This window comes from Periplaneta americana, chromosome 10, assembly GCF_040183065.1.
Source record: "Periplaneta americana isolate PAMFEO1 chromosome 10, P.americana_PAMFEO1_priV1, whole genome shotgun sequence".
Lineage (NCBI taxonomy): Eukaryota > Metazoa > Arthropoda > Insecta > Blattodea > Blattidae > Periplaneta > Periplaneta americana.
The window spans coordinates 649,323-674,554 of record NC_091126.1 but is presented as its reverse complement, the minus strand read 5'-3'; the positions used below and the strand labels follow the sequence as shown (position 1 = coordinate 674,554).

Below are 25,232 nucleotides of genomic sequence, written 5' to 3'. Positions count from 1 at the left end.
AATCTTGGAATTTCCTAAACCCATTTGGAGGAGTCAGATCCCACCTTCAAGATATTATGAAAATATATAAGCTTTGCGTTCCTAATGGCTTGAGTGGTTCTGTTACATAGTTACTTACTTACTTACTTACAAATGGCTTTCAAAAAACACGAAGGTTCATTGCCGCCCTCACATACGCCCGCCATCGGTCCCTATCCTGAGCAAGATTAATCCAGTCCCTATCATCATATCTCACCTCCCTCAAATCTATTTTAATATTATCCTCCCAGCTACGTCTCGGCCTCCCCAAAGGTCTTTTTCCCTCTGGTCTTCCAACTAAGACTATATGCATTTCTGGATTCGCCCATATGTGCTACATGCCCTGCCCATCTCAAATGTCTGGATTTAATATACCTAATTATATCAGGTAAAGAATACAATGCATTCAGTCCTGCATTGTGTAACTTTCTCCATTCTCCTGTAACTTCATCCCTCTTAGCCCCAAGTATTTTCCTAAGCATTTTATTCTCGAACACCCTTAACCTCTGTTCCTCTCTCAAAGTGACAGTCCAAGTTTCACAACCATAAAGAACAATCGGTAATATAACTGTTTTATAAATTCTAACTTTCAGCTTTTTCGAGACCAGACTGGATAATAAAAACTTCTCAAATGAATAATAACAGGCATTTCCCATACTTATTCTGCGTTTAATTTCTTCTTGAGTGTCATTTATATTTTTTACTGCTGCTGCAATGTGCTTGAATTTTTCCACCTTCTCAAATGATAAATTTCCAATTGTTTTTTTCGTGGTTTACTTCCAAATCTGCCTCATTACTTGCTTCAAGTAAAATTCCCGTGTTTTCCTTAACTTCTTGGATTTTCTCCCAACATATTCATAACATCAGCATAAACAAGCAGCTAATGTACCGTCAACCAGGTGACTCTGTCTCATTTTCAGCAGCTTTTTCTCTTTAAAACATTTTTATTGCATGAAAAGTATTTTGTAAATTTTTAGAATATTATTCTCAAACACTTTAGTGTCTAATGAATAATTTAAAACCAATGTTCAAAATTATTGAAACTTCCTAAGTCCACATATTTTTTCCAAAAAATGGGACAATCTCACCTCGACCTAGGGTGACTTTGTCTCGAATCTCAAAAACCATTGAATAAGTCTTTACAGGAAATAGTGAGACAATATCACCCCTATATTATCACATAAAAATAAAACTCAATAAACAATGACAATTTCTATGTATAAAAAGTCATCATTTTCAGTTCGTGGAGGATATAAACTAGACCAATAACACAATTTCATTAAAAGTTGCACTTATTTTCATGTTTTTAAAGTGATTTGAGGAGTAGAAAAGCAGACATAAAAAACTGGAAGACAAACAATAATAAAGGAATTATTTGCAGTAATAATCATTCAACTCTAGGACATAAAAATAGTTGTTCCTCTTCACCGACACAGGTCTCGGAGGATCAATTTCCTTCAAAATGCTCTCCCATTTGTATTGCTGAGGTGCCAGCTCTTCCTTTCTTAATATTTTACACAAACCTCACCATTAATTCAGGGTGATCATGGAGAAACCTTTTGATCCAATCAGAGGCTGGGGTATTGTTCTTCAATTTAGGACCACTTACACCTTTGTGTTGCAGACAATATTGCACAGTTATTCTAAAATCAGTTACATCCGCAGGAAACCTAAACTCTGAGATAATTTGATAAGATGGTCAACAAATGATTACTCCTCCCTGTCGTTGAAAATCATTTGGCCCCCCAGTATTTTTGTGTGTCTGTTTTTCAGTTTATTCTATAGGAATTCCAAAATTTATGGCCGCTTTTCTTTGCCTTAATCGCTTCATTAAGACATCATCTACAGCTTTCTTTAAAGTTTCTTCATTGTAGTTTTTGTAGGGCTGGTACCTGCTGGGGACACATACACGTGCGAGGCATAATGGATCAGTACATACCTTGGCCTACCTAAATGAAGACAAAAGCAAGTACCAGTATTTGTTAGTATTCATGTATGGATATAAATGCAAATCAAAAATACCTAAATTCATTTTCAATACAAAACTTGAGCCAACTTTGATGAAACAGTCACCCCAAATCGCTGTCGGAAATGCTACATTTCCCTAAATCCAACAAAATAACCTAAAATGTTGGCTCAATAATTGTAACTTTCATTGGTGTTTCAAGTAGACATATTAAGGAATAAAAATAAAGACTTATCAACTTAATGAAGTAATTTCAGACACCTGTTGCAATAGGATGTTTGCTGCACAATAAATTCACTGAAAAATGTAAACAACACAACAGCTCCAGTAGGACCAAATATGGAACCACATAGTCCAATCTGAAATTTCCATACTGAAACTAGTTCTGTCATATATCGGAATCAGGCTTTAGTAACCTGTTTCATTGAAAAACAAATGTGAGATGGTGCCACATTTATTTTTTTCTGTGATATGAGACAAAGTCACCTCATGGTAGACAAAGTCACCCCAGCTGACGGTAACCCATTCAATTACAAACCCTCTCTGTTATCCCGCAATTTCCTACTGGTTTATTCTAGAGCAAAGTTAAAAAGTAAAGGTGATAGTGCACCTCTTTGCTTTGGCCCGCAATGAATTGGACTCTGCTGTACATTTCACTGAGACACATTTTAATTAAACGAATTAGTTTCTTGGGAATAACAAATTCAATAAGAATATTATATAAAACTTCTCTCTTAACCGAGTCACATACCTTTTTGAAATCTATGAATATCTGATTTACCGTACTCTTATACTCCTATTTTTTCTCCAATATCTGTCGAATACAAAAAATCTTATCAATAGTCCATCTATTACACCTAAAACCACACTGATGAATCCCAATAATTTATCTACATATGGAGTTAATCTTCTCAAAAGAATATTGGACAAAATTCTGTACATCATCAACAAAAGTGATATTCCTGGAAAGTTACTACAGTTAGTCTTTTCCACTTTCTTAAAGACAGGTACAATTATGGATTTCTTCCTTGTTCTGGCACGATTTCCTTTTCCTAAAAAGAAAGTACAACCTTATAAATTTCAATAGATAATGCGCTTCCACCCTCTAGTATTAATTCTGCTGGAATTTGATTGATACCTGGGGACTTCAGCTATTCTATCGCAATTTCTACTTCAGAAAGTGTGGGTTCGGGTACAAATGGCTCAGCAGTTTGTATTTGAATTTTGTCCTGATCATTTGGCCGATGTACATTTAGTAGCTGCCCAAAATATTTTTCCATCTGCTCAGGATGGAATGAGAGTCTGCAAGCAAGTCATCATCTTTGATCACGTTTACCCTTGCCTGATATCCTTTCTTAAATTCCTTTATGCCCTTATATACACTAACTTTTGTGAAAATTGCAACACTCAGAAAGAATGGCTCGAATTAATCCAAACTCGGAGGATGTGTAGAACAGTGTACCAGCAAGAAGTGATTAAGATTGCAAAGAGATAGCATACATGTAGGCGCAGCTGCGCCTCTCATGTGTGATCAGAAAGGTCAGTGTTACGCCAAACTCAATCAATCAAACAAAGTGGAAACGTGAAAGCAAGTGCCAGTATGCCTCGTCGACGTCAAAGGGTGCAGGGGCAGAATGATAGGTCTCCGGGAAGCAGGTTTGTCATACCGTGACATTTCAAATCGTCCGCGGCTTGCTGCTACGACAGTGATGCGTGTGTAGAACCAGTCATATGCAGTGACTGGACCACGCAATGTGAACACGGCATGGTGTGGACCTGACTGCTGTCTGCTGGGGGCTGGACTGGTGGCACCCATCACTGGCATGATGAATGTTTTCGGACAAGTACAGCGATGTCTGCATATGTGTTAGACGCTACTGTGGTGACCGTAATCTGGCAGCCTGCATTGTTGAGTAGCACAGTCGATGAATGTCAGGTGTGATGGGATAGTACAAGCGATTAAGGGCAATCTGAACAGCAACTCCACATGCCACATTTCAGCAGGACAATGCCCGGCCACATGTGCAAGCCTTCTTCAAAGAATGATGGGACCACTGCTACCCTGGCCTGCACGTTCCCCTGACATGTCGCTCATCGAACATGTCTGGGATATGGTTGGTCAGCAACTTATTCATCATGATCCTCCAGCAATCACTCTTGATGCTTTATGGACTCTCATACAAATCACGTGGAGGGAGATTCTGCAGTAACATATCCAGACACTCTTTGATTCCATAGAGTGTCTGATTGCAGCATGTGGGGCTTCACGGTCTGAGATCATGTAATCCTAATCTGTGGTATAAAGTTCATTACGATCAAATATATTCTTCTTGTGTTGCAATTTTCACAAACATGAGTGTAAATCTCTTATGTTTTTATTCTTACTATTTTTTTCTACCTCATTCAGTTTTTCCTTCAAGTAATCTCTCTTTTTGTTCCCAGATGTATGACTTGCTTCCCATTGTTCATTGAAATAATTGCCTCTATTCGCCTGGACTGAATTCTGTAGGAATTTCAATTTTGCCTGTTTCCTTCTTAATTAATTAATATTTTATTTAATGACACAACTGCCAAGGTTATATCAGTGTCGCTGGTGTACAGGAATTTTGCCAGGAAATCTACTGACATGAGCCTGTCGCATTTAAACACACTTGAATATCACCGATCTGGGGTTGGATCGAACCTGCAAGCTCGGACACAGAGGGCCAGCACTCTACTGATTGCGCCACCCAGGCCGACGTTTCTTTCTTTCTCATATCATGGAATAATCTTCATGCTCAGCAGCAATTTTGATATTATCTCTGATATTTTCCCACATGCTATTAACATCTAACTCCCCAAATTCGTCGAAACTTCCTAAAGAGACAAACTCATTTGGAATTTTGACCTGATAATGTTGCTTAGTTTTCGCGTCTTATTTCGGAATATTGAATCTCCTAATATTACCTTGTTGCTCTACTCGCTTGGCAACTAATAATCTTTCTCTTAATTCTCCAATTACCAAATTATGGTCAAAATCATAGTCTGCTCCTCTGAAGGTTCGAATGTCTATTATACTAATATGTCTTCTTTTATCTACCAAGATATGATCTATTTGGTTGTGTGTCAATCCATTTGGAAAAGTCCAAGTATATTTATGTATATCCTTATGCGGGGAAGTTGTACTTTTGACAATTAAAATTTTGATGTGGCAAAGTTGACTAACCTAACTCCATTATCATTACTATAGTCCCATCACTCTTATTTCTGACAATCAATCACGTTGCAAGTTGGCTATATTTAAACGTGTGTGTCTTGTCATTCGCTGCTGATGACATTATGCACTTCCTAAGACTCGATAAATAGTTAATATAATTGCCCGCCATTTTGGTTCTTTCATTGGCATTTGCAGAAAGACACGAGGATCATATTTGCTGCTCAATTACAATCCGTTTGATTTATTATCATAGATGCTATGACATGATAACGTTTAATGGTGTGGCAAATAGATTCCTTGTCTGGTAGTTCAGCAACGAAAGAACAAAAATGGCGAACGATACTACCTACCTAGATTTTATAGATCCTTCACTTCCTAGGGCATAAGCAAATGGGTAGATTCACGCCGGAAATAACAGTGACGCGACTATAGTTACGTGTAGGCTCTCTTTTCCAATAGTCAGTTTAAAAATATCCTCCCATCCTACTTTAGAATTGAAATCCCCAATAAAATTTTAATTTAATATCTACATTTCTGATGGAAAGTGTGTTCCAATTCCTCATAGAAGCTATCCTTTATATCAGGCATGCCAAAACCCTGCATGTTGTGCAGTTTTCTTTTTGTGATGCGCAGTTCATATTCCCCTAACTGGAGGGAGTGAATCAGCTTGGAGGGGAGCATGTCAGGGCTATACAGTACCTGCAGTAGCAGATCAGCTTTTGTTTCAGTAACACAGATCAGTGCGTGTGCTGATTCAGCTGTGGTTGTGAATGCGTTATGAAAAATAAAGTGAGGAGTTCACAGATATAATGAATAAGAGAAATTACGAATCATATAATATAATTGTTATGTCTTCCTCAGCCAACAATAATTATTTTAAAATGAAAGGCTTTCATCAGCCCATGTCGAAGTAATAGTCTTGTAACGGTTTAGATCAGATTAGTGAAGTTCTCAAAATATGATATTGCCAGCACTTATTTTTTAATCAGTACTCTCATGGCAAAACAAACTTGAAAATGGCGTTGTTTTGGAGTCTGTACTAACACAGCCATCCAAGGTTAGACGACTTATGACTTCCATTTCATAAGCTGTTCAGTGATGAGAATATTGAGTGAGGAATACATGTGAGGCTCTTGAGGTTGTAAGGAAAGAAGAAAGCAACTATTTGCGAGGCGGAAAAATTTTCTTGAAAAATTTATAATGGCAAATTTTCCATCTCACGACACTATATTATGTTAATATCCTTACATTAATAAATCTTTAAACCTGACATAAAGAGAATGTCGTCGCTTTACAGCTTGTGAACTACACTTTTAATTTCTTTCAAGAACACTCCCAACTTGTCGATACTTGTTTTAAAAGTTTTCTAAATAAACTATATGTGAATTTAAATTCTAAGCTTAATTTATATCATTTATTAATATTAATGTTAATTTATATTGACATACAGCAAGAAGTGATTTCAGTGTAAAAACTTCACAATGTTCTACTGCATGTAATGAATTGGGAGTATAATATTTTCTTCAACATTTGTGTACAAATGGTCCCAATAAATAATAATGCTTGACGAACAATGAAGGAATAGAGTCTATTACTTTAAAATAATTAGTACCTACTACGTAAAATGAATATTGTGTTCGTTTTTTTTTTGTTTCGAAAATACTGCAATATTTTTTTCTTCAAATACTCTATAAAAATCATGTTAATAAATTATATTAATTAATAAATTATGCTTTACAAACCACTACTTTGAAGTATAACTGAGTAAGCCTAATGTTTCTTGTATTACAATTATCAAATACAGACACTGATAATAATTGTGTTTTCTTTTCCTTCTGCTAAGTGTGTTTATAATGTCCAAATGCCTATTTAATCAACACCCCTCCAGCTAAGAACTGGTAAGAGCAACACTTGAATGATGCGCGCACAGACCTGCACATGCAGTGTCTCATTTCTGGCATGCCTGCTTTATACAGTTGTCTTTCTCTTCTGTAGAAGCGTGAGCATTTATAACTATGATATCACACCATCTGCCCATTAAATACTGATAAATTCGACCTTTTTTACTGCTGATTTTATTCTTTGATGAATAAAGAATCCTATTTCTAATTGGTGATTATTGTTTTCTTTGTGTCGGCAGGAATATATCTGAAGGAGGAACACACTTCGAACAACAATATATCACAATCACACTTGGAATTCGATATATCAGGGAGAGGTGCACTTTATGCACTTTATTCGCATAAAATTTTATTTTAATTCTTCATTGAATGCAACTTTCTGTGTGCATGATGACCTTGTCTAAAACATCTGTGCATGTAATGACAACAAAGTAACTGGGCATTTTCTCACAGCACATAATATTGAACCCTACAAGAAAGAAAATAATCTCTTCTCGCGTGGCTATAGCATTCTACTGTTCTATGAAGTATATACTCGTATAAGTAATTCTGTTCCTAAGTAAGATGCTATCAATTCAACAGAGATCATGAAAACTAATTGAAAGAACTATGAAAGGAACTCTTACCGACACAGATGTTGTCCTTCAAAGAATAACCTTCTGCACATTTGTCACACATGTCTGGCCCATCACCTTGACAGCTTTCACAGGCTTTGTCACATGCTGCACATCACAAATACTTTAATATTACACATAATTATAACAACATTATACAAAATATAATTATCAAACTTTTCATGAACATACAAATTTTTAAAATTTGATAATAAAAGGATAATTTTTCTCTTAAACATTCCTCAAAGCTATATGAAATTGCAAAATTTGTCTACACAGAAATGTAATTCTATTCTCAAACAGAGAAGATTCCACTTTGATTTCCATTCACTACAAGTAAGCCTAGAAATATGAATTGGATTAAAGTACGAACAATGGCAACCAGTATATAGGAAAATTTTTACAGTATAATGAAGACCATTTCACAGCTGATCGAATTATTTTATTCATAAAATGTCCATAGTATGCACATGGCCCCAAAATTTGAATATGCATTCTGTCAGACATATACCTTGAATGAAAAAATGTTAATATCTTTCGTTGTATTTAATTGCAACTGGAGCTCTGTGTACATATGATGTGGATGTCATGTGTTTTTTGTTGGCGAAAATGAGATCACTGGCGTGACTTTAACCTTGAGCATCACGACTGTGTTCCTTCCCACTTGTGTGAGCATCGTTAAATGAGACAAGCAGTTACGAAAAATGGACAGACAAAGTTGTGTCTGTGTGGGAAGCACTCGAAGCAGAACGTATCCGAGGGAAACAGGAAAAGAACTTTCACGACCTTCATAAAAAGTCTAAAGAAGTCAAATCGGCGCACCAGTTTGGAGTTTGGCATTCTTATGATGTTGTCCACAAAAAATTACATCTATAAGATTCAGATGCACCAACGAATTTATCCTGAGAACAGGCATAAATGACATACATTTGCAGAAGAAACTTCAGCCAAAATTGATGAGAACTGGACACAGTGTGCTTCTCTGAGTGTACAGCCAAACTGTGAGGAACAAGACTCATTAATATGACTGAAGCAAATTATTTGGACAAGCTGCAACGTTATGCTGTGCCCCAATTTCCTCTTGGAATCATTTTCCAACAATATAGGGTCATACCCTACTTTTCGACAATCTCAGGACTTGAAGAGGGGCTGATCCACTTCACTGGACTTTGAATGACCAAGTGTATCAGGAATTGAATGATCTGCAATGTAGAATTTGACAGGCTACTGAAAATGTTGGAGGTGGAATACAGGTTAAACATATGCAATGCCACTGGTGTGCAAATATCGAAATTTTTTCAGTATGACACAAAATGCATGAGTTTCTGTAATTTTCAAAATTGTGCTCCTGGACATTCTGCATAAACATTCACTTTATGACCTGGACCTGTGCTGTCATTTTCAGCAAAAAAATGTAAGATCTGATGATCAATAAACATTTAAGGGGCCACAGCTATTCAAATTCTAAGGATGTAGAAGCTGTTGTGAGCAGAATTAAAGGCAATCAATTATAAATACTCAGAAAAATTAGTAAAAAAAGAATACAGTACTTTATAAAACAGAAAATAAGCATATCACAGTTTGGAAGCACAATTTTTATTCCTCCTACTTCCATGCACATACACGTAACATTTTATAACTCTGCAATGTACACAATATGGGCAGGGGAGGGACCAACTTGTTGACAATATATCGTATGAGATACCTCTTCCAATGAAATATGGTTATTTAACGACGCTCTATCAAATACTAAGTTATTTAGCGTCGATGAGATTGGTGATAGCAAGATGGTATTTGGCGAAATAAAGTAGAGGAATTCGCCATAGATGACCTGGCATTCACCTTAAGGTTGGGGAAAACCTCGGAAAAAACCCAACCAGGTAATCAGCCCAAGCGGAAATCAAACACGCGCCCAAGTGCAACTTCACACCGGCAGGCAAGGGCCTTAACAGACTCAGCCACGCCGGTGGCTAATATGGATGTTAGGCACGTACTCATGTCACCAAATCTGACCTACCCTCCCTGTCTTCAGTGAGAGTGGAACCCCACTCCTCTTAGTGTAAGCCCAACTGTCTGGTTCCTAATGTGACAGTCAATCACTCTGTATAATTTAAAATTACATTTTATACAAAACGAAGCAGACATGTAAGTCACAGCATGTTATTTGAGTGGTTAGTATAACATTTTATATCAAGAAAAAAGGTTTGGAAGTAAAAGTCACAATTTATGATAAGAAGCAAAGTTATATGTCCTGACTTGATACTACTTTGCAGAGGCAGTGGTAGTTCTGGTAAATCTAAATGTAGTTTAAAATTAAATGAAATTACAGTAAGCTCCAATTATCCATCACTCTATTAACCGATTAGTGGATTATACGACTGTCTTTCACTTTTCTTTTTGCTACAGAAATACAGTATATGAAGTACTGTGACACTTTATATTAGTACGTATTTTTTTCTAGAGTGTGTTATTAACTTATTAGTCTTTATCCTTGCACAGTATGGTATACTGTTTGAGTTGCCAAGCCATACTGTATAACTTCTGGGTAAATCGCAATATAGCAAACGTAGAAGCTCCGCCCACGACCCCTTCCACTTTTCCCCTACTAGCTCACCAGACACTCTAGCGGGAAAGAGTGGAAATAGGGGTTTTGGGTGGGGTGACATCTAGTGAAGGAAAGTGGAACAAAAAGAGTGAATGCATGCGGCATCTACAAAGCAAAAGAGGAATTCGTCCTGTCTCCCTCCTCTCTCTCTCTCGGTCTCTCTAGCCTCTCTTCTTCTCTCTTCCTCGCTCCATCTCTCTCTCTCTCTTTTTTTTTCCATCTTATGACTTTGCTGAGGGTAGTATTCGATCTGCCGTTCTTCCTAACGAAACGCACACACAGTTTTTGGTGACACTTTAGACCTCTCGGCTATCGAGATGAGTTGATGGTGGAAGGGAAAATGGATCTACTTATGTTCAAGGGGACTGCCATAACGTATTGCAGAAATGCAATGTGCCGGGGACAATGACCATATAGTGTGGGCAGAAAGTGGAGGACTTGTGAATTTCTCTTGGTAAGGGTTGACTGCGGGGGTGGCATAACTGTTAACGCGCGCTGGTAGAGCTTCACAGTGCCCGTGTCCAGCTTTGAGTACAGACAGAACCACATGTTGTGATGAGCCATACCAAAGACGTGTACTTCTTCCTGAAATTGAGGAGGGAGAATTTAAAGGCGGATACGATAAAGTATTGTGAGGAGCATGGACTACTTGCTAGTCATTACAAGTGTCCGGCCTGTGGTAAAAACATGAAATTAGCGCCAAAAACGATGTTAGTGATGGTGTACATTGGCACTGTTTTGGGAAGGGCAAACGAGGCTCCAATAACAGTGCTAAGTTAACAGGTGAGTGTTATTTTATTCAAAGTTTGTGTGTTGTGTCGAATGCACATTAAATTTTAAATACGTGCGAAGCGGTAGGCAGTGATCCACCAGAGCGGGGACAGACAGTAGAGAGAGAGAGAGAGAGAGAGAGAGAGAGAGAGAGAGAGAGAGAGAGAGCGAGAGAGAGCAGTTGTTTTATTCAAAGTTTGTGTATGTGTGTGTGTTACTTCGAGAAAATACGTGAATGTTATTGTGTTGCGTCAAATGCATATTAAATTTGAAATACATGCGAGGTGGTAGGCAGTGATCCACCGGAGCGGGGGCAGAGAGTAGAGAGAGAGAGCAGCTGTCATGTGGCGAGCGAGGTGCTGAGCGGTGAGGGTGGGGATAACTTCCCCTACTGGCATTCGCTATATTGTGATTTATCCTAACTTCTATATAAAATGTCTTCCACAGATGTTAAAAGAAAACGTGTTGTGCTAAGTATTGAAAAAAGTGCAAATAACTGAGTGATTTGGAAAGAGGAACTGTAGCTCATGGCGCATCAGAATACGAGATTAGAGTTAAACTGTGCTCGAGAATAATCAAGAATAAAGTGTTTAAAGTACATAAATTCACCAATATCAGACCTCCACTATTCCATAACAAGGAGTTTGTTTGCCTGTTGACAACCATATTTAAGCCTACTTTGAAGAACTTCTGATCCACTAACTAGACAATGGAGGAAATTACGAAAGTGTAAGTATTATTGACTTAAGCACGATAATTTTTTATGGTACAGATTATCAGATTTTTTCAATTAACCGTTCCGTTCACCCCCTTCATTAGCACGGATAATAGGAGTTCTACTGTAATATGAAAAATGTTAACTAAGTTGAATTTGAATTTACATTACCTAGACAGGTGTAAGAACCATCATTGTTGACACAAAATTCATTTCTCGTGCAAGGATTTGGTTTCATGAAGCATTCATTCACATCTAAGCATCCCTTTTCAGTGTCCATAAACCATCCAGGCTTACAAACAGAACAACCTGAAACAAATGAGTGGAAAATGTATACCTGAACCAACCCGACCTTCTGTTGTTTCAACAAATGTTACCATTGCAAACCTTTAGGGCCGGCCTGGGTGCAGGATCCTTGGCATGATGAATGACATGGTGAGCAAAGAAGTTTGTCTTCATCTCGATATGATTCATAATACTCAGAGGCACATGAGTTGCACAGCTCACCCATATATCCTGCTTCACAACTGCATTTGCCATTGCCTTTCCTTGTTCCTGCTCCCTATTGAAGAAAGAAAAATATTAGAAGTGTAGAATACAATTTAATAGAAATATCTATATACAATGAATTATGATAATGATATGCTGAATGAGAAAAAAAATCTTCTAAATTGAAAAATAACCCTCATACAAATGTTTGTTTGAATAAACAGTAATTTCCTTACTGATGAAGTATTAAGTTATTTACTTTAAATAAATAACTTTACTGTGTGAAAACTTAAATTAATGGTGTTATTTTACGAGAGTGACTAGTTTCGATGTTATTTCCATCATCTTCTGAATTCTAGTCTAGACTGTAACTTAAATATTAACACAGTGAAGTTATTTCTTTAATCTGAATAACTTAATATTTCATCAGTGGTGATATACAGTGAAACCTCTCTTTACGGACACCCTCAAGATACGGTCACTCCTCATATACAGACAGATTTTTATGTCCTAACTGAAATAATATAGAAGTAATGATAAATTTAACTCTCGTTTACGGACTCTCTCAAACACGGACACAGACAGCTGTTTCACAGTCCTAAAGCTTACTTTACCCCCTGACTGCGGACAGAACTTGGATTTCAAGACCTAATGTGTTACAAAAATGGAAAATTTAGTTTTGAGAACTGCACAGAAATTCCTTAACATGAAACATAACATAAGGGTCTCATAGGCTACCACTAGCCCAGCCGGCTACCCCTTGTTAGCTGGAAGTGGGTGGATAAACAAAGTCATAAAATTGCATTGCACAGTACTGTATTTTCCTTTTTCAGTTTTATCTACTGTAGTTCAAAGTTGCAAAGAATTTACTGTAGTAAAGTATACTCTACTCAGAATTAAACTACAGTACTACATTTCATTTAAAGCGAGAAGGGATACATAATGCATATTATAAATTTACTGTTACATTGGGGAGTCTTCCTTCCAATAAAGGACACCTCCCAGATGTGGACAGATTGTTACATCCCTTCGATGTCCGTAAAGGAGAAGTTTCACTGTATGTGTTAAAAGAGTGCTTTCAATAATGAAACTTATACTCACTGCATGAAACTTATACTAATCACTCTAACCATAACAATGCATCTTCAAGACATATTACCCGAAATATTTTTCCTGTGCACATAAAACAGCGATTCGCAGCAAGAATTTTTTTATTGAACATCTAATAGAAGTGGCGAAAGATGAAACTGTTGAGGAATTGAACTGGAGTTCAAACATGTTAACGACAATTTTATAATAAGGCTTACAATTATCTAAAGTAATAAGATTTCAAAACTTGAATACAATTGCTCATCATACTCATAACCTGAATTTATTTTCAAGGACATCCAAACCTTCACACATCTTATCTTTTCAGTATATTCCTGGTCTCTTCCACTCTTCATTTTGAATTTTATTATTTTCTCGGTATTCATTTGTTGGACAATCTTTGCAAACTTTTCACCCACATAATTCTATGGTCACTAATCTTACATACATCACTCTACAAACATTCGACATATAAAATACAGGACAATGAAAGCTTTGACTGATATGAAGACCATCCATTGACTTGTAGGGAGACAATAGAAACTGCTGGTCAGGGTCACCATATGTTCTTCTTTTTGCCTAGAGGAAATCCGTCTGGGTGGGTTTTCTGAAAAGGTACGATTGTCCGGGTTTTCATTTGAAAAGTTATGGACAAGTTTAAATCTTTTTAAAACCACAAGATGTCGTGTCGATCAAATGATAGTTTTTTAAGTCGGTTATCAACTATGAGGTTATTTAGCGTCGATGAGATTGGCGATAGCAAAATGGTATTTGGCGAGATGAGGCCAAGGATTCGCCATAGATTATCTTGCATTCACCTTACAGTTGGCGAAAACCTCGGAAAAAACCCAACCAGGTAATCAGCCCAAGCGGAGATCGAACCCGCGCCCGAGCACAACTTCAGACCGGCAGGCAAGCGCCTTAACCGACTGAGCCACACCGGTGGCTCTCGAATGATGGTCTTTGAAACAGGACATCATACGATATATCACAAATATATCATCACTGCTGCATTAGTGCCAACACGAAAATGTTGATAATTCGGATTTATCGTGAGCTTGAAAGGCATTGTCTGGAGTGGAAGTGAGTCGTCTGATCTGCGTGCTGTTCTGGGTTGAGTTGAGTGATGAGTCGAATTATTCTGAATCAATTTCTTTTTATTCTGTAGTCAGTTCGAAGTTTACAAGTAGACTATGCCGAAATGGAAAATTATTGATGAACTGAAGACGTTTAGTTGGGATGGAATGATTGAAGCTGAGTGCACCATTTGTCATGCTGCTACATTTGTCTCGGTCTCAAACAAAGGAACCTTGGACTTAGAAGCACATGTTGCAACTGTGAAACACAAATCTTCATTTAAGAAATTAAACTACAACATCGCACTCTCCTCCTTTTGTATCATCACAGCCAGTGGCGTGAATCGGGTCCTGGTATAGCTCAGATGGAAAGAGCACTCAGCACCCAGAGCTGAGAGGTCCTGGGTTCGATTTCCAGTGCCGGAACGAATTTTTCTCCAATAATAGGTATCTACAGTATGACTACTTATAGTCATTGATTATTCAATGAGGATGGCGAGGCCTCATATATATGAATATAAGTATATCTGAGATTTATAGTTTGGAACAAACTCTAAAGTCCATCCCTCATTCCACTGAAGGCTTCACCTCACACAACGGAAGTAATATAAAATACTTGACAACAGCTTAGTTTAAGTGAGGGCTTTGACTGTTCTTTTGTCAGCACAAAGGTGTCTTTAGAATTTATTTTTGGAAGGGAGGAAACTTTCATCCTTTCCTGGACAATAGGACGTTGTGTCCCCAATATGGTTTGGAAGGGATGTACTGTAGTAGACAGTATTTTTAACACAAAGATTGCAAGAATGCATGCTGCGCCCACAATTTGTTTTGTTATTCACACTCCCTCATCTGGAAGGTCGGTAACAAAAGTGAAGAGTGGAAGGAGGAGGGGACGGAGAAGAAGGCACTATCATGGACCACATTGTAAACCCTCATTAAAATCTATAGTTTTAACCTAAAATCTTCGTTTTGTTGCATGCTCTTTGCCTTTATCTTAGTCAAATTTCAGGAAGTTGCCTATTCTCTCCAAGATCTGCAGGGTAGTCATTGAAACAAGGTGACTAATTTTTAAGAAGTTGTGGTGTGAGTACTTTGAATAATATATAAATGTCATTTTCTTTTAATTTCATGTCATTTTTCCATTACTTTAATGGCATTTTATTGATCATTTTAAGTAGATTTTTAGGTCATCAACATCCGCCCTCTAATCATCACCATCACCATCATCAACATCAAACAGTCAAGGATCTAGGCCTAGTGCCTGTTCCAGTCTCACTGTCCATGCAGTATTCTTCTAACATTGCGACCATTACATAAAATAGGCACATTTGATTACTTTCCTATTTTCTCAAAATGTCTTTCATGCCAAAAGATTTCATGCATTTGACATTGTTCAAATAAACAACAAAATAAACTGCACTGTAACAAGTGCTTTCTCATGAATCTGTATTGTATTCTGTCTCAAACTAAAGGTGTTGCCATACAGAATGCAGACTACTGCAGCATCATACAATCCTAGCCCACAGCGGGAAAGATGCTGCAACATCCCTGTCACACATGCAGCGGGCTAGTTGCCCATTGTGTTCTGCATTCTAGTAGGAACTTGGAGACAGAAAATCCCATACAAATTACTGTACAATTCTGGACAACTGGAGTAAAAAAAAAAACCGTTGTGAAGAACTCTGACAAATTAAGTAAAATTGGACTGGTCTTGAAAGTAGAATGTAAGTGCTTTTTTTTGCATTGTATCACAACATAATTTGATACATAAAATATCCCATATTACTTTGCACACTTTTTTCACGAGACTAGAAACTGTTGAACATCCAATTCGATAGACTGGCGTGAGTCAGCGTTAGCAAAATACATTGAAATAACAAAATACTCCTCATAAAAATATCCCTATTCTAGTTTTGGAAAAAAAGAAAAAGAAATATCACATTTACTTGGAATATACAACTTTTCAGTTAAAAAAAAAACATGAATTTAGCTTAATAATAATAATTTATTATTATTTTATTATTAATTTATTTATTTATTATTAATATTTGTGTGCTGCACAACAGCCAGAGGCCAAAATAATAATAATAATAATAATAATAATAATTATTATTATTATTATTATTTTTATTATTATTATTTGTTGTCATACGCAAGATCAGTTCGACTTGACTTGAACTTGTTTTGAGTAATGGGAAATGTTCCCTAGATGAGTTACAAGCCCGTCACAGTAGTGGACTGCCACCTCAAGCATATAGGTGACTAAAAAATAAGCGGAGAAACCTGATAGATTGATACATGAAATTCAAGAAGTTGGACAAGGATACCACGGACACAGCCGCAAATAGATATACAAAATGGCCATACAGCAGCTATCTGCAGTTTTTGGATGATTCACTTGCAACATGTCCAACATATTAAAAGTTCGTGAATCCAAAAGCCACGTCCACAGAAAGCCTGGCTATGGAAACTCAATCACCGAATCTCACTGAGCCTGCAGATGAAAGTATCGCCAGAAACACATCATCCTCATCGTCAGAGATGTTGCCAGCTCCAAAAAGGATGAAAAATAAAGATTCTAGTGAGGACACAGAGAGAAATTGATTAGTTACTTTGAAAGAAAACTGCTTTAAACATGATGAAACAGATACTCTTTTTTCGAACTACACTCAAACATTCTAACACTTCTTGGTACGAAGACAAGCCACCATGAAAATGGCTTTGGCTAACCTATTTGGTCAGGCTGAACAAACAACATGGGAAATGTACGAGTAAAATTCACGACCTCTATCTCGCCCATCCAGGGGCTCAGTGGGCTGTCACTAACATATGTGATTTCAAACGGACGTAAAATACTCTTCTTTTTACCAGATTTTCATTTTAACTCTTACTGTAAAGATATATTTCCCTGAAAGTTATGCAACTAGCATTTCTACCCAAAATATGTCTACAATATCTCACTTATCATTAACCTTCAACAATAATAATTAAAACCGTATTGTATTACATTTAACAATTGTAAGTGTAATAAATATCCTACCTTACATTTGCCACTTTTATTGCAAATATTGCTGGGAAACCCAGGACATGGTTTGCAATCAGCACCATAGTGATTATCTGGACAGCAATGTTTCAGTGTCTTTATGCAAAGAAACGTGTACAAGTCCACATCTTGCTTACTGAACCACCAGTCATCTATGTACTGTTCTGTCTCTTCTGACAGAGCATGACACTGTAAAAAAAAGTGTAATAAATATGATCTTAAAAAACACGTACAGAGAAACACACAAAAGCACGTGAACAAGCATACACACAATTTAACACAATATTAAGGTACCGTTAAACAAATGATAATATTAATAATACAAAGCAAAAGGTGGTAATGTATTAATTTTTCTACAGTATTCAAAGATACACGATACAGTTAATTAATAAATAATCAATGGTGCAGCAGCCCTAATAGATCCAACCACCAGCAGTAACATGTGGTCAACACGTTATGCTACTCATTGTTACTCCCTACTTTTCTCACGATGCTGGGTGGATACTAGTCCCATACACTACTAGCCATAGCACGTAGATTTGCGACCTGTCCAGCTTTCAGCAGAATTGTCCCACCTATGCTGATTTTCAGAGCAGCAAAGCACAATATTCTACATGTATATGGAAACACAAAAGTGAGTGAGCATGTAAAGACATTTTCTTAATTTTTATATTTTTATGTTAACACATTCATTCACAGTTCCTGCTCAAGAGCTGGTTCTTCATTCAAATCCAGCTCCTTTCAATCTTCCCTCTTTTCTACCTTTCTCTCCATCTCCACATATGATCCATTTATCTTAACTCTTTAACGCCAAAATAAAAAAATTATCGAATATGTTTCAACTGTAAGAATTAAGTTTCTAGCTGTCTGTCAATGATATTCACAAAATATTTCGTTCGTATGTTACGCTGCTTGATCACTAGGGGCTGTGTTCATATGATCACACTAGGCGTTAATGTTAGCAAATTTGTTACATTGGTTTCGAAGTTGACATCCAGCAAAAATATTATTAGCAACATTTATAAATATAATATTTGCAACTGATAACGATTTCAGACTACAAAATACTTTATAAAAACATTCTTTTCGAAACAATGTTCTGTAATTACAAGTTTCTCGGATCATTTCTCAAGAAATAAAATAACACATATGTCACATTTTGCAGTGTAGGACAAGGAACTCGCACTTTCTTCTTTTGTCCTTGTGAGTAACAAGACACATTCGAAATAGGCTGCACTCCATGACAAGTAGACACTATGGTCACCACGGAATTGTTCACCCACCACACAATACCAATTCCTTCGTTTGAAATGTTTACCATTTCATATGAGCCACGTGTCTTTTTCTTCATCTTTTTGGATGACGTATGTGGGCAGTCTTTCGGTATTGTTTTCATGGACTGTCCCAGTGGCACCATAACCGCGCTTCTTGAAATGAATAAATCGTTTCACTCCTGTGAAGAGGTTGTCAAAATAAATCCAGAACGGTAGTGGCTTCAGTTCTTCTGGTAGCTCGTCCAGCATCGATACCATCAGAGCAGCACATTTATCAAAGTTTTCTTCATATTCAACATTACCATTAGGGTTGTTCCCTTGGTAAACATAAAAATTTATCAAATATCCGGTTGTCATATTGAAGCACCAGCTTTTGTAGCCAAACCAGATGTGTTTTCTGCAGATAAATTGTTTGCAGCTGTGGCATCCGTAATATTCCACCATGCACTCATCGAAATCAAGACACTTCTGGTTGGAACAATTCCACAAATCAACTCTTCAAGTGGTTCATTATTGGACGAAGTTTGCAAATTTATCATTATTATTGTCGACGCAATGAAAGAAATGACAGGTTTCCAAAAAGCGATCTTGTCTCATGGCGTTCACACCTAGTACATTGCGTACATCATCTCCTGTTTCCCAATATGATCTCTTGCTGGGAACAGTGTTGTATCCAGAAAGAAGTAGTATGGCCAGGGATATCTCCATCTCCGCACAAGCTATCTTGGGGTCAATGCAGTTCTTCAATAATGATAGTTGCTTGATCCTTCTGTTAGTAAATTTATAAGTTCATCATTTACAATCATCTCAAAACAATCTACAGGTGACTTTCCACGGAAAAGTGTATAGTCCGCATCAGGGAACACATTGCTTCTATCGATAATAATCTCCTTACTCCACGTAATGTTGCTTTTAGACCTTCTCTTTAGTTTTTTGTTTAGAGGCAGTAGCATTGAGGAACAAGATAAATCATAATCAACTCTCCCAACACGTCCGTTATTAGACAGAACTATTACAGTTGATGCCCAGTTATACTGTCGACAAGACCACTGCCATCCTTGTCACTTGAATCTTCATCAGAATCGATGTGCACAGCAGGAGTTCAGTAAGTATGTTTTCCACATTATTGGAGTGTCGTCTGATTCACTGATTTCTTTCAGTGTTAATCCCCTAATAGAAAAGAAGAACAATATCGAAACTAATTTCAATATATAAGAGAATAGTGTGTTTATATTTGAAATGAAGCAATATATATATATATATATATATATATATATATATATATATACGCATATTATATAACTGTTTCATATGAAAAAAAAAACACACACACACACACAAACACAAAAAAAACACCTGCGCACGCTCGCTCTCTCTCTCTCTCTCTCTCCCCCCCTCCCTCTCTTTAATTTCTAAATAAATACTACAAGCTACAGAGATGCAGATGTACTGCGCCTCATAGAATGAACTATGTAGTGACCTAACCAACACCTAGCATGTTCATATGATCACGACACATTTATAATTAGTACACTTGCATCATAATGAAAGAGTAAACACCCTTAGCAACACAGCAGAAGCTATGATTATTCTAGAGTACTACCAACATAAATATCCTAATAATTATCTTCAAACAATGCGATAAAAACAATAATTACACAGACTGCCATCGTATTTCAGCCGATGAAGGCAAACAGACAACACTGTAGACAGCTCCTAACTGTGTCTTGGCAATTAAATTATCGCAATGACAGCATATCTTCTGAACCAATAGGCACTTTCAAAATTCAAATCCATAACATAGTATAATTTTTTCAACAGTTTAAATAAAGACATGTGTACCATGATCATATGATCATGCACGGTGATAATGGGTTAATGTTGTTTATCATCTGATATTTTCTTCTGACTCTTTTTTCCCTGTTCACCATTCCTTCCAATGCACCCTTCAGGAGGCAGTTTCTTTCAGGCCAGCCAATTTATTTTTCTCTTCCTGATCAGTTTCAGCATTATTCTTTCTTCACCCACTCTTTCTAGCACAGCTTCATTCCTTATTTTGTCTGTTCATTTCACACGCTGCATTCTTCTCCATACCCACATTTCAAATGCTTCTAGTCGTTACTCTTCACTTCGTCATAATGTCCATATTTCTGCTCCATACATAGCCACACTCCACAAAAAGCATTTCACTGGTCTCTTCTTTAGTATTTTTTCCAAACTTCCACAGAAAATGCCTTTTTTCCTGTTAAAGCTTTCTTTGCCATTGCTATCCTACTTTTGACTTCCTGGCAGCAGCCCATGTCACCACTTACAGTGCACCCCACTGTCCACTTGTTTCACTGCCTCATTTCGAATTCACATGTTTACCTTCTTTATGTTTCTTTCGATAATCATAGTATTCATCTTCGTGCCATACTGCTCACAGCTCTGTTTACAATGCCAGATCATCAGAAAACGTTATGCACTTTATTCTTCCTCCTCCTACAATACCCCTCCCATGCTCTGAAAACAGTTCTTCACTAAATCCTCCATGTAAGTGTTGAACACATAAGTGGTTATGGGCATTTTCCAGGCTTAAATTATTGACATTGACACTTTATTTCAAACTTACTTTCATGTTAGATGAGAAATATTGAATTTTATTTTCACTATTTCCACTTGGTTTGTTCCTTGGTCCTTGTGGATGAGAGGATTTTCCATCCCAATATTTCTTAAAAGATGGCAACCCTAATGGCATGGGTCCAATATAGTTAATTAAGTATCTAAAATGCGTACTATCAGCTAACAACACAATATCTTTCATAATGGTCCTCAAATAACTTCATGTACAATATACAGCGAAATCTGTCCATAACGGAATCTGTACTAAATAGAAACCTTGCCTTATGGGAAAAATTCCATGATCCCGTGAATTCTTTTATTTTATTGGATTATTTTACGACGCTGTATCAACATCTAGGTTATTTAGCATCTGAATGAAATGAAGGTGATAATGCCGGTGAATTGAGTCCGGGGTCCAGCACCGAAAGTTACCCAGCATTTGCTCGTATTGGGTTGAGGGAAAACCCCGGAAAAAACCTCAACCAGGTAACTTGCCCCGACCGGGATTCGAACCCGGGCCACCTGGTTTCGCGGCCAGATGCGCTGATCGTTACTCCACAGGTGTGGACATGATCTCGTGAAATTTACGTTCAAATACATATAAAATAACCTGTATTAAGCGGAACCTGTCCAATGTGGAAATGGAAATCTCATACTGGGTGTTTTTAAAGAATTATAGAGTCCTAGTTTTATGGGTTTTTTTTATTTTTGTATGTTCCCTATAACACTTTTCGCTTGTTAAATTTTCTGAGCATTGGAAATAGTATTCGGTATCGAAAAGCAAATGTAAGTCGCAAGACAAATTTAACTTTATACAAAAGTGATTCACCCTATTACTGTAAAATGTTAACAGTGTTGAGAAGTGAACGACCCTGCATTTCATTCAACAAACCCTTTGCCTTGGAATTCTACCTGCACTGGGACTGCCAGAGCTTTGTAACAGTACGGTACATACCTAAGAATGTCTATTTTCACTAATCTCTACAAAAGTGTCTTTTGTGTGTACAAAAGCGAAAACAAGAGGCAGTGAATAGGTACTGTATCATTGTCAACGAGGTAGAGTCCTCTTTTAAAATTGCAGTTCCTCTCTGTAAGGTCAGTTAGTGTATTCATAATCAACGATGGCTACAAAGAAGAGAATTGTTCTTGCGAAAGTTAAAGTGATAGAGGCAAATGAAAAAGATAATTGAGTGTAAAGCAGATTGTAGATAAATTTATAACAGGAAAACAACAAGTGTACGGAATTATAAAATCAAAATTGGAAGTAAAGAACGAGTGGCTGAGCGGAAATGGTTCTGTGAAGAGGAAACCGAAAGACACGGAGAAGAAAGACAAATGAAATCTTGTGGGACTGGTTAAGTTCTAGGGCAAAAAAATCAGTGTCTCTGATAGAAAGCTACAGAGGTAGCAGATAAATTAGAAATAACAAATTACGTTCAGAAAACAATCCTCAATTATTTCCACAATTAAATTACGTTCAGAAAACAATTTTTCTGTGAAGTTTAATAAAGTGCAATAAGAGTGTTATAATATAACATATTTCATCATGTGCTTATAGTTCATCAAAACAATAGGAGAATATCACACATTAGGTGCTCTACAGAACTCCAGTACACAATAGGTATGTAAAATGAGACTTATTTTACCTTAAATTGTACTCAACGGAAACCTGTGCACAATGAAAAAAAAAAAATGGTACCATGCGATTCCGTTACAGACAGGTTTCACTGTATGTATATAGGTGATCATTCACGACTAATGATCCACACTTTAGGAATCAGTTCTACAGACCATTTTGAGCATAAAGCGTCATAAGAACATGGGTCCAATTATCCAGTGACGTGCGGTGGCCCAACAGATTACCCAAGCAGCCGCGTAGTCAAGTTTTCTTTTCCTTCTTACTATTTATATTTGATTACTGATTATAAAAATACGTTGGTATTTGGTACCATTTTTTTTTTTTACAAAATCTATAAGATTAGGCCTACTGTAACTACTGCCTAAAATTAAAAAAACAATCATAAAAGACTACTCTAAGTATTGGTAAGTCATGACGAGTAATTCCATCTTGTTGGGGAGACATGTGATAATCGTTGACCCAGAAATTCATCAAGAAATTTTGTGCGCTTTGATGATTTGGAGAAAAATGCTGCAAGAACAGAAATAGTAACAAAAAATATATGGCATTCAGGAATACTTGAAGCACTTTGGGACCGTGATAAATTTAAATAGTGTGCATAGCACTGATCATGTCGGAGACCATCCTCATGATAGACACGGACAGGACCTTCGTAATCACTCGAGATGGTTGTTTCGTCGGAGAAAATTACATTTCTCCAATCGAAATTCACTCAATTGGTAGCAAAGGCAAGACGGTCGACAGCTTGTGCTTCCCCCAATATTTCCATTTGCACAGCCCTCCGGCTCCTAATACCGCCGTTCCTCAACCTGCTGATCACAGTCTGTGAAGAACCGGGAAAGTTAGATGCTGCTCTTATTTCGTTAGCAGTCCAAAAGGGGTCGTGTCGAACTGTCTCGAATAAGAGAGCACCTCTTCCAATGAAGAAATTCGCGGACGCCCAGGAATAGGGCGATTTTCGACCTCCCCTGAATTTTGGTAACGAACCCACCTCGCAGCTGTACTTCCAGGAACATCGACCAAACGGCCAGCAGATCTAGCCCCATATCCAGCCTTAACTAGAGCTATAACTCGCTCTGTCATGTCACGTCGGTTCGCCATTACAATGAGAAATGAGGGATGATGATAATACTTTAGTGTAGACAATGACTATTTAACATGATATAGAATTATTGAAATAAGGGGCATCTTGCACAGTAAGAGTCAATAAATCAACTCTAACGGAAATATTTAAATAACAGGATATAATAGGAAGTCCAATTTTTTCTAAACTAATCAAATTAAATCTAAATACATTAAGTAAACAAACCCCAAGTTATGACACCACATTGCTACAGCTAAATTGTATGTTATTAACATAAGCATTAAATAGGTCCATACTTAAGCGTTGGACAACAAAACCAAACATCGAAAGTTCGGATCTTGCCGAGGAATGTAACTTCTTGCTTTTTATAATGTAAATCTGACTTATAACTACAATCATTCCTATTCCTTACATTATTTATTAATATTTATAGCCAACATTGAATTTGTAAAGAAAAGACTTTAGAAATCTCATATGGAATTTGTGATCTGTAGTGACATAAACATAGATTATCTCTCGGAACTTTTCCGTAAAAGTAAATTCAATTCACTCCTTCAAACTGAAACCCTTAATCGTAGAGTAATTTTCCCATCAGCATACAAGCTGAAGTAGCACAGCCATTGATAAAAGTTTTGTACACAGAATTAGACTGAATTTCTATTCGACAGAATCTATAATCAATGGCTTGTCTGAACATGATAAACAAATCCTAAGGGGTGCTATGCACTGACATTTCGCTAGCCCGCACTATGAGCGTGCTAAACTAGCCCCGGCTATCGACTGATTACTTGTACAGGATTCATATCATATCATATCATATCGCCAACACTGGTTTATGAATACGAAAAACGTTAGTTCGCTGATCATCCACCAGAAGCCTGCGCTATGAATGTCTATGAATATGGCCCTAAGTGTTTCCAATGTCAATGAACAATTTCAAAATATTAATTTAAAAACTAAAAAAGGTCGTAAATGCTGTATCTAGTGATTATTTACATTTATGTCTACAAAATGAATCTTGGAAAAACGTATATGATATCGGTATTATTGATATTAAGAGTAAATGTATTGTATTTTTCACTTAATTTCAGAATCACTTCAGTGGATGTTCTCCGCTCAATGTTGTGAAAAAATTCAAAAGTAAAAAAATG

At 36.9% G+C, this 25,232-nt stretch overlaps 1 protein-coding gene across 10 annotated transcripts in view; it reads right to left on the bottom strand.

The window, feature by feature from the left end:
• Creld (Cysteine rich with EGF like domains) overlaps positions 1-25,232 on the bottom strand; it is an 88,718-nt gene that overhangs the window by 45,878 nt on the left and 17,608 nt on the right. For 6 of the 10 annotated variants that reach the window (XM_069836668.1, XM_069836671.1, XM_069836670.1 and 3 more), the window contains exons 4-7: positions 17,481-17,672; positions 12,174-12,348; positions 11,958-12,095; positions 7,708-7,803 (exon numbers count right to left, since the gene is read on the bottom strand). In XM_069836668.1, the coding sequence (XP_069692769.1) occupies positions 7,708-7,803; positions 11,958-12,095; positions 12,174-12,348; positions 17,481-17,672 (601 nt within the window). Of the gene's footprint in view, positions 1-1,110; positions 1,968-2,526; positions 3,037-7,707; positions 7,804-11,957; positions 12,096-12,173; positions 12,349-17,480; positions 17,673-25,232 lie in introns of those variants that run through there. The other 4 variants (XM_069836669.1, XM_069836666.1, XM_069836667.1 and 1 more) reach the window with 4 other exon arrangements.